This window comes from Leptonychotes weddellii, chromosome 4, assembly GCF_054177405.1.
Source record: "Leptonychotes weddellii isolate Sample4059 chromosome 4, ASM5417740v2, whole genome shotgun sequence".
NCBI classification, from domain to species: domain Eukaryota; kingdom Metazoa; phylum Chordata; class Mammalia; order Carnivora; family Phocidae; genus Leptonychotes; species Leptonychotes weddellii.
The window spans coordinates 37,666,874-37,683,812 of record NC_138372.1 but is presented as its reverse complement, the minus strand read 5'-3'; the positions used below and the strand labels follow the sequence as shown (position 1 = coordinate 37,683,812).

The 16,939-nt window shown below is 37.1% G+C and overlaps 1 protein-coding gene across 6 annotated transcripts in view; it reads right to left on the bottom strand.

Annotated features, from left to right (window-relative positions):
- OSBPL9 (oxysterol binding protein like 9) overlaps positions 1 to 16,939 on the bottom strand; it is a 175,429-nt gene that overhangs the window by 31,649 nt on the left and 126,841 nt on the right. For 5 of the 6 annotated variants that reach the window (XM_081816910.1, XM_081816907.1, XM_081816908.1 and 2 more), the window contains 3 exons: positions 13,518 to 13,547; positions 12,619 to 12,669; positions 3,676 to 3,714 (listed from right to left, as the gene is read on the bottom strand). In XM_081816910.1, coding sequence (XP_081673036.1) covers positions 3,676 to 3,714; positions 12,619 to 12,669; positions 13,518 to 13,547 — 120 coding nt within the window. The remainder of the gene's footprint in view (positions 1 to 3,675; positions 3,715 to 12,618; positions 12,670 to 13,517; positions 13,548 to 16,939) is intronic. The other variant, XM_081816906.1, reaches the window with a different exon arrangement.

Genomic DNA, 16,939 nt, shown 5'->3' with positions numbered 1-16,939 from the left:
ACACAAGCAGGGGGAGCAGGAGAGGGAGAAGCAGGCTTCCCGCGGGGCAGGGAGCCCGACATGGGGCTCGATCCCAGGACCCCGGGATCGTGACCTGAGCCGAAGGCAGACACTTAACGACTGAGCCACCCAGGCGCCCCTACTGATGCTTTTTTACTTGGAGGAGGGTAGCTTTAAACTAAGGTCTTTGCCAGAGTAAAGTTTAGATCATTTCGAACACTATACCAGCATAAAACCCAAGAAATAAAATTTTCAGTTCTTTATAGAGTTTTCCTTGATCCAGAAAACTTCAAATATATATTTGGGGAGGCTTATAACAGAAAATACTGAAACAGATTTAGAAGAGAAATACTTTACTGATGAATGAGCCCCAAAAGTACTCATAAAAATTTAGAAGCCCCTAGCAATGGAAACTGAGTTAAGGGGAAAGTTTTTATAGCATTCTCATTTAATTCAAAATTTTTTTTCTTAAAGCCCCTCTCTGCATAAATATTAAAAATCGCTAAATCGGATCTTTTTTTTTTTTTTTAAGATTTTATTTATTTATTTGACAGAGAGAGACGACACAGCGAGAGAGGGAACACAAGCAGGGGGAGTGGGAGAGGGAGAAGCAGGCTTCCTGCTGGCAGGGAGACCGACGTGGGGCTCGATCACAGGACCCCGGGACCACAACCCGAGCCAAAGGCAGATGCCCAATGACTGAGCCACCCAGGCGCCCCTAAATCAGATCTCTTAAATCAACTGATTTGAGCACAAGAATTCTGATGCTCGTCACGACGGTAGTCTACTGACTATAAATATTTTAACAGGAAAATAAAGGACACTTCGAGAAGAGACCCTGAAAACAATCACTAATAATAAAAACCCTAATAAAATGAAGTAGGGAAGGTTTTGAAGTACTGGGAAGAGCACAGATAAGACAGACTAGGAATTTTAATTCCTTAGAATCCTTATTCTACCAAGGATTTGGCAAGTCTTTTATCTACTGTGGTCCTCACTTTCCCAGTCTGTAAAATAAGAAATGTCTGGATTATATGTTCTCTAGGGGCTTTTTGGTTATTACTTTATGATTCTATCTTTAGATACTGGACCAGGATATGATAACTAAACAAATGTCTCAACAAGTCCTGCAGCTGTTCTTAGAATAAATTCCTTGTTTTTACCTAATGGTTTTCTCCAAAGAACTCCAAGTGCTTTACAAAGGCAAAATCCCACCATTAATATTGATCCATGGGAAGGAGAGTATGTCACCTCCTTATCCTTACCTTTTATATAAGAAAAATTACTGAAGAGAATAAGAAATAACTTCGGAAAAAGGGACCAGTAGAATTCTATCTTTTGAATGTAATCTTTTGTTTTCCAGATGAAATGTTCTGAAGATTAAGCTTGTCTAATCTTTTAGATTTTTGCATGTATATTTAAAGTACCAGATATCGGGGCGCCTGGGTGGCTCAGTTGGTTAAGCGACTGCCTTCGGCTCAGGTCATGATCCTGGAGTCCCGGGATCAAGTCCCGCATTGGGCTTCCTGCTCAGCAGGGAGTCTGCTTCTCCCTCTGACCCTCCTCCCTCTCATGCTGTCTCTCATTCTCTCTCTCTCAAATAAATAAATAAAAAAAATCTTAAAAATAAATAAATAAATAAATAAATAAATAAATAAAGTACCAGATATCTTTTGCTGCTTGTTGTTAATAGAAAATATAACTACTCCATACTTATCTACAGTCTTTGTTCAATCAATTTCAGGCTAAAATATGTCAAATTACATTCTACACCTTGCTTTGAAAATGAATATGCAGAACTTCAGAAGCACAAATAAATGATAATCCTTAGCTCTAACCACAGTTGTACCATTAATAACATTCTGCAAAATATAAATGATATATGCATGCATTTATGTATAACTACCATTTATTGATTCTGTGCTCATCCTGTACCTTACAACAATGTTCTGAGGTAGATCTAGCCACCTTTCTTTAAAGTTGAGGAAACTAAGGCTCAAAGGTCAAATAACCTGCCTAAGATCACAGCTATTGAGTAGCAGAGCCAGGTTCTAGCTGTGTGGATATAAGATTTAAATCATGAACGCTTCCTTTCTTTTTAAAAAAATAAAAACTCTTAAGGAAAAATGCTATAGTCCTGATCAAATGATTCAAGTATGGTTGTTTTCTACAGGTTTAGATTTTTTGTAAGTGTAAACTTTCTAGATGTTTTTAATTGCAAATGACCAAACATTTTTGGTATGCTTTATAAAACTGCCGATTTTTTAACATAATAAAAAGTAACTAATTTTGTTTTGAGGAAAGAGAGATAAAAATAATTGCCAACATGATTTTCCTTAGGATCTTTGGAGACCATGACATGCTAGACAACATATATAATCCTTTTCCATGAGGTTTACAATCTTAACTGATAGCTCAGGAAGAGATACTACATTATATTACATTGTATTCAGATCACATAATTGTATTATCACCATGGCTCAAATTCTGAACTCGCACTGTGAAAAGACAGATAAAAATTCCAACGTCTTTAATCCAAATTCTAAAAATGCTTCTCTTATCTCTGGCTTCTTAAGAAATATGCAAACAACATCGATATTTAACTTTTTTTCATTTTAAACCAAATACAAAGATAACATGCTTATCCTTTCAAGTATAATCATGAGATGGTTTTGAAGATTTTGAAGTTTCCAGATCTCAGACAAGGTGGCATCTTTAAAGTCTTGGGACAAAAAAAGGGGCTGCCTCCTGCTTTAGAAATACAGTCTAAACAGAAGTCACTCAGTTTACCATAAAAACAGGGTCACTTCAACTACAAATCTTCAAATTCTAACTTTTATTTCCAGATGGGAAACACCAACAATAAAATTTTCTTTTCTTTTTAAAGGAGAAGTTGAATCTAAGGGAAGAGTAAAAAGCTGAGGAGGAGGAAAGAATAAGAAAATGGCTGTAAATGAAAGAATTCATGCTGCAATTTGTTCTAATAAAAACACAGTATAGGGGCGCCTGGGTGGCTCAGTTAGTTAAGCGACTGCCTTTGGCTCAGGTCATGATCCTGGAGTCCCTGGATGGAGTCCCGCATCGGGCTCCCTGCTCGGCAGGGAGTCTGCTTCTCCCTCTGACCCTCCCCCCTCTCATGTGCTCTCTCTCATTCTCTCTGTCTCAAATAAATAAATAAAATCTTTAAAAAAAAAAAAAAAAAACACAGTATATACCACAGTAGCAATGATAGTTAACACACAAAATCTAAAAAATAGAAACCAATACACAATATTAAATAGATTAAGATATGTTTCAATATTGAATCCCTCCCCTTCTGCTTTCATCTGAGAAAAAAAGAAGTTTGACAAGAAATGTAGCATTGTGAGTTATGCCTTAGTCATAAAAGCTGTATTTTCACACCATGATTAACCCTTCATGTTAACACATGCAAAGTGATTCAATCTGAACCAACACTTAGAAAAATTTTAACATTTTCCCTGCAAATGATTACTGAAAGATGGCCAATTTTAGAAGCTTAAGGAAAATTGCAAGAGTCAACAACAAAAAGCAGTGAGTAGGTGAAAAAGAGGAATTTGTGTTGAAAAATGAGTAGAAGTTCAGGCTTCTCCTGACATGACTGGTTATAATGCTCTGCAGAAGTAAAGGGAAACAAAAAGATTAGATTAAACTTACTATAATTCCATCTGCGTGCTTCTCCGCATTACACTGGTCCTTAAGGAAAAATGTTAAAAATATTAACTTCATTCTTTTATTTAAGTAAGTCCTTGTGTACTTTCTTCCCTATTATGAAAGCTTATTCTACTAGTAACAATGTTAGAAAACTATTTCTCGGTTTCTATTGAGATTATAATTCCATCTGTACATTGCTAGCCAAACGTAATTCTATCAATGGCTACACAACTACCACCACCAACAGCATGGCAATTGTTTTTTTATATAGGCAGTTTAATTAAATTCATTATGAATATCTTATGGAACTGTGTAGGTATATCAGTATCAACTATTAACAGCAGATATACTAATTTAGGATTGAAGACCCTGAATATTTCTGGGTTTAATTTCATAGTAAATTATGCCAACTACCCACAACTCCCAAACTCTCACTGCATTTTAAAGGTGTAAGAATCATATACCCTTAAAATCTTGGAAGAGACACTATTTCCCATGTTCTGGCTGCAGGCCCCAGAATTATACTTTTCTCAATAGATGGTTTGATTTTTGTTTAAGTAAATGTAATCACTGATCCATGCAATGACATAGGAATTAGCACTTAACTGCCTGACAAATATTTTGCATTAATTATTCCACCAACAACTCGATAAAGTAGATACTATTATTTTTCCTACTGGACATATGAGAAAATTGAGACAGATAGAGGGTGGGGAGCCAGGATTCCATTAGTCTGGCTTCAGAACTCATGTTCTTAATATGCTATTTTGCCTTGCTTCTCCAAAGATGTACACTTCAGGAAGAAGGTGGTGGAAAGTTATCAACACATATTCATTTCTGTAATTATAATCCACCTATTTGTATTATGTTTAAAGTTCTAGCTCCATACTATCAGGAAGTTTTAAAGTTTTAACAGAAACCAATATTTGGTCTTGGTTTTGAACATAATGGCCGGGGTGCCTGGGTGGCTCAGTCGTTAAGCGTCTGCCTTCGGCTCAGGCTCAGGTCATGATCCCAGGGTCCTGGAATCGAGGCCTGCATCGGGCTCCCTGCTCCGCGAGAAGGCTGCTTCTCCCTCTCCCACTCCCCCTGCTTGTGTTCCCTCTCTTGCTGTGTCTCTCTCTGTCAAATAAATAAAATCTTAAAAAAAAAAACCATAATGGCCAAGTTGTATCTTATTTATATCTATAAATTTTTCTTTAACCACTGAGTTTACTCAGAAATCTACACATTGAAGGGTCAACCAAGAGCAACTGAAGATTTGGGAACATATATATATTTTTAAGTGCAGGTACAGAAAAGCATTAACATAGCAGGCCTATCTGCCTGCAAAATTGGCCTTTGGCTAATGATTAGGAACTTGAATTTTGGGAGGGTCCCCACCACTCTATCTGATAAGAGTGGCTCACTGTGCCTAAACTGTTTAATAATATGGTTTATGCTAACAACCAGCTTTCCTTCTGGGAGTCTGGAATCTTGGTAAGTCCTAGCTAGAGAGTGCTTATATGACAAGGCCCCAACAAAAACTGAGGGTGTTGAGTCTTCAATGAGCTTCCCCCCGGTAGACAGAATTTTACTTTTTTTTTTTTTTTTAAGATTTTATTTATTTATTTGAGGCAGAGAGAGGGAGGGAGAGAGCACAAGGGGGGGGAGAAGTGGCAGAGGGAGAGGGCTAAGCAGACTCCCCCATGAGCAGAGAACCCATGTGGGGCTTGATCCCAGGACTCTTAGATCATGACCCGAGCAGAAGGCAGAGGCTTAACCAACTGAGCCACCCAGGTGCCCCCAAATTTCACATATGTTGTCACAATTTGTTGCTGGAGGAAGTAAGCACATTCTATGTGAGTCTACTGGGAGAAGACACTTGGAAGTTTGTGCTGGTTTCCTCTGGATTTTGCCCCACGTGCCTTTTCCCTTTGCTGATTTTGCTTTGGATCCTTTGCTCTAATAAAATGTAGCTATGAATACACTGGGTCCTTGAGAATAACTGCATTTTGTTAACTGTGTAATTCATGATGGGGTTTCCCCCTATTTGCAAAATTAACTATATATTTAGAACATCCAAAGTTTCAGTTAATTCTTAATAGAGACAGTTGAAAATAAATTGAGAAAGTTTCTTGCGTAGATGACATTTTAACTTAATTCTGGCCTTCCCCTATTAATTTCTAAATATTAAATTGATTTTTCCAAAGGATTTCTTGGAAAGAAATATTACATAACATGTGATAGATTAAATTTCCCAGAAATGGCCCCCAAAAGAGGCAGTGTTCATGTCCCTTACCCTAGAACCTAGGTGGGCCTTTGTGATGGTCTCTACCAGTAAGTACAGCAGAAGTGACTATATGTGACTTCTACGACTAGGTCATGGAAATGTCACAAACTTTTTTTTTTTTTTATTCATGAGAGACAGAGCGAGAGAGAAAGGCAGAGGGAGAAGCAGGCTCCCAAGGAGCAGGGAGCCCGATGCCGGACTCGATCCCAGGACTCTGAGATCATGACCTGAGCCAAAGGCAGACGCTTAACGACTGAGCCACCCAGGCACCCCTATCCTCATCTTTCTAATAAGGCAATGCAGTCCAGTAAAAGCTCCCTAATTATGGACCAATACACTTACTAATTATATGCAACAAAAAATAAACATGCTAATTCAAGTCTGATGAGATTCAACAAATGAGGCTGGGATGACTGGATAGCCACATGCAGAAAAATAAATTTAGACCCCTACCTCACACCACAAAGATGAATGCAAATATGAGCTAAAACTTCAAACTCAAAACACAGGAATAAATCTTTGTGATCTAGGATTAGGCAATGACTTCTCAGATAAGCCACCAAAGGCACAAACAATAGAAGATTTATCTGATAAACAGGATTTCATCAAAAATAAAAATATGCATGTTTCTCAAGATGCTATCAAGAAAGTGAAAAGACAACCTACAAACTTGAAGAAAAATATGCAGATCATATCTGATAAGGATTTGTATTTAGAACCTACAACTCAACAAGATTAAAAAGAACCCAACTAAAAAATGAGCAAAGATTTGAAAAGACATTTCTCTGAAGATATATGAATGGCTAATAAGTATGTGAAAAGATACTCAACATTACTATTCCTTAGGGAAATGCAAATGAAAACTGCAAGATATCAAGAGAATGGCTACAACCAAAAAGACAATCACAAGCGTGATCTCATCATATTCACAAGTTCTGTGGATTATTTATTTATTTAACTGAAGTATAGTTGACAATGTTACATTAGTTTCAGGTGTACAACACAGTGATTCGACAAGTCTATACTTTTTTTTTACTTGCTTACCACAAGTGCAACTACCATTTGTCACCATACTATTACAATACCATTGAGTACATTCCCTGTACTGTACCTTTCATCCCCATGACTTACTCATTCCATAACCAGAAGCCTATACCTCCCACTCCCCTTCCCCCATTTTGCCTACTCCCCTCATTTCCCCTCCTCTCTGGCAACCACCAGCTGTTCTCTCCATTTATGGGTCTGTTTCTGTTTTTGTTTGTTCATTTGTTTTGTTTTTCAGATTCCACATAAGTGAAATCATATGATATTTAGCGCTGACCGTAAGATAGAAACATTATTCAGGTGGATCTGATCTAATTTCATGAGCCGTTAAAAGTAGAGAGCTTTCCCTGCCTGGTGGCGGAAGAGAAGGTCAGAAATGTGAACCATGAGAAGGATATGATGTGCCACTGCTGGCTTTGCAGAGAGAGGGAGTCTATCTGGTGCAAGGACCAGAGAGAGGCGTTTAGTTGCTGACACCAAGTTTTAGCCAACAACTAGCAAGGAAATGGGGACCTTGGTCCTACAACAAGGATCTGAATTCTGCTAACAACCTGAATAAGCCTGGAAGTGGATTCTTTCCCAGAGCCTCCACAGATAGTTCAACCTGTCTAGAACCTTAATTTGGGCCCTGTGATATCCTTAAGCATAGAACCCAGCCCAGTCACTTTAAGAGTCTGATCTACAGAACTGTGAGCTTATAAAGGAGTGCTGTTGTAAGCCACTAAAAAAAAAAAAAAAAAAAAGGAGAATCACAAATATTGGTAAGGATGTGGAGAAAATGGAATTGTAACACACTGTGAGAATGTAAAATGGTGTAGGTGCTTTGAAAAGTAGTTTAGCAATTTCTAAAAAAGACACAGAGTTACTGTATGACCCTGTTAATGCCACTTCCATGCATAAGTTAAAAGAAATGGAAATATACCTCCACACAAAACCATTATAATGTACACATTCATTGTGGCATTATTCATAATAGCCAAAAAAAAAAAAAAAAAAAGGAAACAACCCAAATGTTCATCAACTGATGAATAAACAAAATGTGGGATATCCATTCAATAAACTATTCTTCAGAAATGAAAAGGAATTAAGTCCTGATACATGCTACCATATGAATGAGCCTTAAAAACATTATGCTAAGTGAAAGAAGCCAGTCACAAAAGACCACATACTGTGGGATCCTAATTACACGAAATGTCCAGAATAGGCAAATCTAGAAACAGATCAGTGGATGCCAGGGATTGGAGGAAGAACAGGGGCAAGGATAGCAAGGGAAAGAGGAACAGGGAATGACTGCTTAATAGGTACAACATTTCTTCCTGTGGTGATAAAAATGTACTATAATTTGATTATAGTGATGATTGTACAACTTTGTAAATATACCAAAAACCATTGAAATGTACACTTTAAATGAGTGAATTTTATGATATGTAAATTAATATCAGTAAACCTGTTTTCTTAAAAGTCTAATGAAGAATTTAAAAATACTTATGAAAACAAAAACTCTTATGAAGGAAAACGTTCTGGGGAGAGAATGTGCGATCCAAAGACAACTTAAATATACAATCTACTTTGAAAGGATAACCTAGACCTGTACTGTCCAGTTTGGGAGCTACTAGTCACATGTGGCTATTAAGCACTTGAAATGTGGCTGTTCAAAGTAAAAAATACACCCAAGATACTGAAAACTTAGTACAAAAAAAAAAAGACAATGAAGTTTCTCATTAATGAATTTTTACATTGCTTATGTTGAAATGATTTTGGATATACTGGGTTAAATAAAATACATTATTAATTTCACTTGCTTATCTGAGTTGTGGCATATAGGTCTTATCACCTAATCTTGATAAGGAACTGGTCAAGTCCTCAGATGTAGGGGCCTCCCAGATTATTTCTGCTCTCTTCCATCTCCCCCACCTTCCTCTGCAGTTTCTCATGAAACGCCAACTGTCTCTATCTATGGTACAAAGAATGAAGTCTTCTGAACTAACAGAACTTACCTGAAAATCCCACTAACCAAGTGATGCCCAAACTTTGCTGCATATTACAACCACCTGGGAGTTTAAAAATCCCAAAGCCCAGGTGACAACCCACAGCAATTACCACACAATGTCTGGGAGTGGGAGCCAGGCATAAGACTTGTTAAAGATCCTCAGGTGATTCCAGTGAGCAGCAAAGTTTGGGAACCAATGCATTAATCACTTAGACAGGAGGGGAACTTCTGGTAGTGAGAATTAAAGAATCAAAACTGGAAGGGGTTTAAAATCCTACCTACAGCATGCTGCCTCTAAGAAGCTAATACTAAATTACTCCAGACTACAAAGATATCAAATTAGCTATCTTCTTATATCCATTATGTCTCAGGTGGCAATCTCTCAAAGTAGCTGATTTCAATATTTTATTAACCTGTCAATGAAGAATAATCCTCCAAAATGACTAATAATTTATATTCCCATTAGTATTAGATAGAAGTTCTGCCATGTTTACCAACAGCAGAACAGAGAGGTGGCTAAATAAAAAAAATCATACATAAAGGGGAAACACTAAACTATGCAACCATTAAAAGTTATGTATTAGAAACATCCATTCAAAATTTACAATTATCAGGCCCCTACCATGTGGCAGGCAACTGTTCTAGGCACTGAGGATACAGTGGTGTTATAGAGCGAATATTTGTGTGTCTCCACCCACCACCGCCAAATTCAGAAGAAGCCCTAACCCCCAGGATGGCTATATTTGGAGATGGGACCTCTAATGAAGTAAATTATGGTTTAATAAGGTCCTAAAGATGGAGCCCTGACCTAGTAAGTGTCCTTATATCAGAGAGCTCTCCTCACCTTCTCTCTCCCTACTCTCCCTCTGTCCCTTCCATCTCCTCCTCCCCCCTCCCTCCCTCTCTTCTCTCTCTGTTTGTGCACATACCAATGAAAGGCCACAAGAGGACATACTGAGAAGGTGGCTGTCTACAAGTTAAAAAGGGTCCTCACAGAAAACCAAATTGGCAGGAACCTTGATCTTGAATTTCTAGCTTCCAAAACTGCGAGAAAATAAATTTCTTTTGTTTACGCCACCCAGTCTGTGGTGGCTTGTTAGGGCAGCCCAAGCAGACTAATACAATGGCAAATAAGACAAAGTCCTTAAGGAGATTATAAATCAGGTGGTAGAAAGACAATAAACAAGGTATCATGTAATTCTGGCTAGTGATGCAAGGCCATGAAGAAAAAAACACAAATGAGAGATTAGAGATTATTTTAGATAGAGTGGTCAGGAAGGTCTCTTCAAAGAGATTTCATGTGGGCAGAAATCTGAATAAAGTGAGGGGGTGAGTCCTGGAAATCTGGGGTAAGTTCCTTCTAGGCAGCGGGGAAAGCAAATACAAATCCCTGAAGCAGAAAAAGTCTGGCCTGTCTGTGAAAAAGAAAACAAGCCAATATTGTTGGAGTAGTGTGATCAAGTGAGGGTAGATGAGGTGATAGAGTAGTGATGGTTCAAGTGATGTAAGTTATTGTAAATAGTTTAGAGTGCATTCCAAGAGAGATGGGAAACCATTTAGTGGGATTTGAGCAGACGAGTGAAATGGTCTGATTTACATTTAAAGATACACACAAAGTTCATATAGAGTACATATATAATTTAAGGGATAGTATTTGAACATAAAAGCCTTAATAAAACTTCCTTCTGGAAAAAATTAAAAAGCCAAACTCCATTTACTTAATCTATGTTACCTGTTCTGAAGGACCCTGAAATGTAAGTCTATCAAGCTAGGCTAAGATAAACAGAGAGATAGGAGGTATAGACTAAATAGCAGAAACTTCTAGGGGCGCCTGGCTGGCTCAGTCAGTGGAGCGCGTGGCTCTTGATATCAGGGTTGTGAGTTCAGGCCCCCATGTTGAGTGTAGAGATTACTTCAAAAATAAAAAAAATCTTAAAAAAAAACAGTAGAAACTTCTAAAAAGGAGTATTAATAATTTGAATTCTAACTCATTCCAAAGGTAGAACACCAAAAATACTCTTGATGGGTAGCTAAAAGGTGAGCTACTGAAAGAGGCTTGTTGCCTTGTTTTACAACTATCTAAAGTCTTTTTTTTTTTTTTTTAAAGATTTTATTTATTTATTTGAGAGAGAGAGAATGAGAGACAGAGAGCATGAGAGGGAGGAGGGTCAGAGGGAGAAGCAGACTCCCCGCTGAGCAGGGAGCCCGATGCGGGACTCGATCCCGGGACTCCAGGATCATGACCTGAGCCGAAGGCAGTCGCCTAACCAACTGAGCCACCCAGGCGCGCCACAACTATCTAAAGTCTTAAATGACTTGTAGAGGTTATCCAAACCAGTCTAAACACTATCAGCTCTTCTACTTCCTCAATCTTCCAGAGAAGGCAGTGTGAATCCCTAAAATACCTACCTATTCACATTGAGCAAGGTGTAGTTTACTGGTTATCCATACACTGTAGAGGCTTTTGGGTAACAGTAGGTGACCCAACCACCCATAAAATTTCTCAGTCAAGAAAAACAAAAACCTTACCATCTCTTTTACGCCTCCAACCCTATCCTCCCTTTAGAATATATTCTGATCCACAAAAGTAGATGAAAATTTAGACACACACACATATAGGAAATCAGGCATAGTGGTAAAACAAACAAAACACCCAGAAAGTGAACATAAGCCCTTAAATTCTGACACTTTAATATACTGAATCTAACCTCAAAAGAAAATGACACTGCCCTCCTTTAACTTATATGCCGAATATCCTTCCCATCTAAGCACCAATAGACTGTCCTATATAATTGTGTCATTAACAATACTAGGTAATAAAAAGTGACCATTATCAGGCAAACAAATACATGCAACTGAATAAGTAAAATAGGCCAGTAATTAAAAATCCATGCAAACATCACTCCAAATAGTGGCTACTGAATTGCCTGTCTACCCTCTTCTAGCCACTGGCTAGAAATACAGAGGTACAGTCAGTAGAAATAATGGGGGGGGGGATTTTTTTTAATTCTTCTTTTCAAACACTAAAATGCTTATTCCTCAAAATATCAAGCAATCAAATCAACATTTAAGTTGAATACACCAAAATTTTTCAGAAAAGCAGGCACAATAACCATGAAATTTTTACCGCACCACAGTAATTCAAAATACATATTATTGCATGAATAAGAATAGCAATTTAAAGTAGCGGTTCACTAATGTAGTTTAGTAACAGAAAAAAACTACAACAAAATTAAAAATATATATATCTTTATTATACTCCTTATTATGGATGAGAAAAAGAACTCTTGCTAAAATTTAATTCCTTTTCTCCTAAGAAAAACTTTTCTGTGAAAGGTTTTGCAAAATATGTCCTTGCTCTAAGCAGTGATAATGGATAAGAAGGAAGGAAGAGGTGAGTCATTCAAACAATACTCCCCTCTTTCCCAGTCACCGTATCAGAAATTACCTTATCAAAAACAGGCACATGCTGCTAAGGTTAATATCTTAATACAATAGTTGTTCAATAGTACCAGGAAGCCCACAATACAACTTATTGGAGGAAGGTACATATTTCACAACCAAGTTCCTGGCTATTAAAGAGAAATGCCATTATAATTTTTACATCTCATTAAATGAAAGTAAAGTAAAATTTACTTACTTTAGCAATCTGCAGCAACACAATGCAGTGTTTAATTGATTCTACCATGCTCTATAAAAACAGAACACTGATTTTAGAATCTTGCACCAAATAAAATGGTCATATGACATTAAAGCTTAAAATATAAAAATAAAAATAAAAATCAGTTCAGATGTACAGGATTTAAGTTTATACTACACAAGAAATACCCTCTCTGGATTCCAGTGGGTTCTAATATACTAACAGTGTTAGATGAAGTTATCATAAGCAATTCTATCATTAAACAATGCCAAAAAATTGTTAATTTGTACTCAATAACATTCTAAATGGTTTTTCAACACTTCAAACAGAAAAAGATGTGAGTCTGATTAATTTCCAAATTCTTAGATCAATAGCAGACAATCCCAGTGTAAATTTCTAAAATATCTATTCAAGACTTTTAAGGAATTATGAAGAGTAAAGAATCCTATCACAATACGGTGAAGCCTGAATACTACTACTTTGCCTGTTTTTAAAACTGCTCTTGTCAAAATACAAATCTTATGAGTAGCCTATTATATAATGTGAGAAGGCCAGTACATCAGAAAACGTGAATCACAATATATTTTAATTATAAAAAAGAGAATATACATTGTGCATGGATGATACCTTTTATCCAAGGATCTTAAGACAGATAAGATCAGAAATACGTAAAATGGTCCACGAAGTGAATTTTAATTAGAAGGATTATTCAAGTCCCTTTATATCCTTTAGAAAATAATAAAATTCTTAAACACCCTTGTAAAAATTTATAAAAATTAAAATCTCAACTGCTCTTATTAGTAGAGCAATTTATTAATTTAATCAACAGCTTAAAATAGAAATGATATTTTAAAGCACTTTCTAATGTAAAGCCAGAGTTTACCAAACACGTAACTTACATTTGTTGTCTCTTTGAGAGTTTCAATTTTCTGTGAAAAATGATAAGTTTAAACAAATAATCAGAAGCACAAAGAAGTATCACTGCTGTTTTTTACTAGTCATTTAAAGAATTTTACCAAAATGTACTCTTTACTCTGAGGGCAGGCAACTGGGAAGGGAGTACTTTGTTATACTTCTTAAAACTTATAAAAAATTCATTTTATGGATTATGTCCTCAAATAAGATTCATATGATTCAAGATTTCTAAGAATAACACAAAACATTATTACTCCTTATATGAAAAAAGTTGTCTTTTTTATAGACTATGTGATTTTCTAATTTTTTATTAAAAAATTTTTTTATTAACATATAATGTATTATTTGTTTCAGGGGTACAGGTTTGTGATTCATCAGTCTTACACAATTCACAGCACTCATCATAGCACATACCCTCCCTAATGTCCATCCCCTAGCCACCCCATTCCTCCCACCGCCCTCCACTTCAGCAACCCTCAGTTTGTTTCCTGAGATTAAGAGTCTCTTATGGTTTGTCTCCCTCTCTGGTTTCGTCTTGTTTCATTTTTCCCTCCCTTCTCCTATGATCCTCTGTCTTGTTTCTCAAATTTCTCGTATCAGTAAGATCATAGGAGACTTGTCTTTCTGACTTATTTCGCTTAGAATAACACCCTCTAGTTCCATCCACGTCGTTGCAAATGGCAAGATTTCATTTTTTTTGATAGCTGCATAATATTCCATTTTGTGTGTGTGTGTGTGTGTGTGTGTGTGTGTGTGTCTACACATACACCACATCTTCTTTATCCATTCAGCTGTTGATGGACATCCAGGTTCTTTCCATAGTTTGGCTATTGTGGACATTGCTGCTATAAACATTGGGGTGCACGTGCCCCTTTGGATCATTATATTTGTATCTTTGGGGTAAATACCGAGTAGTGCAATTGCTGGGTTGTAGGGTAGCTCTATTTTCAACTTTCTGAGGAACCTCCATACTGTTTTCCAGAGTAGCTGTACCAATTTGCATTCCCACCAATAGTGTAGGAGGGTTCCCCTTTCTCCGCATCCCCGCCAACATCTGTTGTTTCCTGGCTTGTTAATTTTAGCCATTCTGACTGCTGTGAGGTGGTATCTCATTGTGTTTTTGATTTGTATTTCCCTGATGCCAAGGGATGTTGAGCATTTCTTCATGTGTCTGTTGGCCATTTGGATGTCTCCTTTGCAGAAATGTCTGTTCATGTCTTCTGCCCATTTCTTGATTGGATTATTTGTTCTTTGGGTGTTGAGTTAGATAAGTTCTTTATAGATTTTGGATACTAGCCCTTTATCTGATATGTCATTTGCAAATATCTTCTCCCATTCCGTAGGTTGTCTTTTGGATTTGTTGACTGTTTCCTTTGCTGTGCAAAAGCTTTTTATCTTGATGAAATCCCAATAGTTCATTTTTGCCTTTGTTCCCCTTGCCTTTGGAGGTGTGTCTTGAAAGAAGTTGCTATGGCCGATGTTGAAGAGGTTACTTCCTATATTCTCCTCTAGGATTTTGATGGATTCCTGTCTCACATTTAGGTCTTTCATCCATTTTGAGTCTATTGTGTATGGTGTAAGAAAATGGTCCAGTTTCACTCTTCTGCATGTGGCTGTCCAGTTTTCCCAACACCATTTGTTGAAGAGACTGTCTTTTTTCCATTGGATATTCTTTCCTGCTTTGTTGAAGATTAGTTGGCGATAGAGCTGAGGGTCCATTTCTGGGCTCTCTATTCTGTTCCACTGATCTATGTGTCTGTTTTTGTGCCAGTACCATACTGTCTTGATGATTACAGCTTTGTAATAGAGCTTGAAGTCCGGAATTCTGATGCCACCAGCTTTGGTTTTCTTTTTCAACATTCCTCTGGCTATTCAGGGTCTTGTCTGGTTCCATACAAATTATAGGATTATTTGTTCCAGCTCTGTGAAAAAGTTGATGGTATTTTGATAGGGATTGCACTGAATGTGTAGATTGCTCTAGGTAGCTTAGACATTTTAACAGTATTTGTTCTTCCAATCCACAAGCATGGAACATTTTTCCATTTCTTTGTGTCTTCCTCAATTTCTTTCATGAGTGTTCTATGGTTTTCTGAGGACAGATCCTTTGCCTCTTTGGTCAGGTTTATTCTTAGGTATGTTATGGTTTTGGGTGCAATTATAAATGGGATCGACTCCTTAATTTCTCTTTCTTCTGTTTCATTGTTAGTGTATAGAAATGCAACTGATTTCTGTGCACTGATTTTATATCCTGCCATGTTGCTGGATTCCTGTATGAGTTCTAGCAATCTTTGGCTGGAGTCTTTTTGGTTTTCCACAGAGTATCATATCATATGCAAAGAGTGAAAGTTTGTCTTCTTCTTTGCCAATTCAGATGCCTTTTATTTCTTTTTGTTGTCTGATTGCTGAGGCTAGGACTTCTAATACTATGTTGAATAGCTGTGGTGATAGTGAACATCCCTCCCATGTTCCTGATCTTAAGGGAAAAGCTCTCAGTTTTTCCCCACTGAGAATGATACTCGCTGTGGGTTTTTCATAGATGGCTTTTATGATATTGAGGTATGTACCCTCTGTCCCTACACTCTGAAGAGTTTTAATCAAGAAAGGATGCTGCACTTTGTCAAATGCTTTTTCTGTATCTATTGAGAGGATCATATAGTTCTTGTTCTTACTTTTATTAACGTATTGTATCACACTGATCGATTTGCGGATGTTGAACCAGCCTTGCAGCCGAGGAATAAATCCCACTTGGTCATGGTGAATAATCCTTTTAATGCACTGCTGGATCCTACTGGCTAGTATTTTGGTGAGAATTTTTGCATCCATGTTCATCAGGGATATTGGTCTGTAATTCTCCTTTTTGATGGGGTCTTTGTCTGGTTTTGGGATCAATGTAATGCTGGCCTCATAAAATGAATTTGGAAGTTTTTCTTCCATATCTATTTTTTAGAACAGTTTCAGAAGAATAGGTATTAATTTTTCTTTAAATGTTTGGTAGAATTCCCCTGGGAAGCCATCTGGCCCTGGGCTCTTGTTTGTTGGGAGATTTTTGATGACTGCTTCAATTTCCTTACTGGTTATGAGTCTGTTCAGGTTTTCTATTTCTTCCTGGTCCAGTTTTGGTAGTTTATACATCTCTAGGAATGCATCCATTTCTTCCAGATTATCTAATTTGGTGGCATATAGTTGCTCATAGTATGTTCTTATAATTGTATTTCTTTGGTGTTGGTTGTGATCTCTCCTCTTTCATTCATGATTCTATTTATTTGGGTCATTTCTCTTTTCTTTTTGATAAGTCTGGCCAGGGGTTTATCAATCTTATTAATTCTTTCAAGGAACCAGCTCCTAGTTTCGTTGATCTGTTCTACTGTTCTTTTGGTTTCTATTTCATTGATTTCTGCTCTGATCT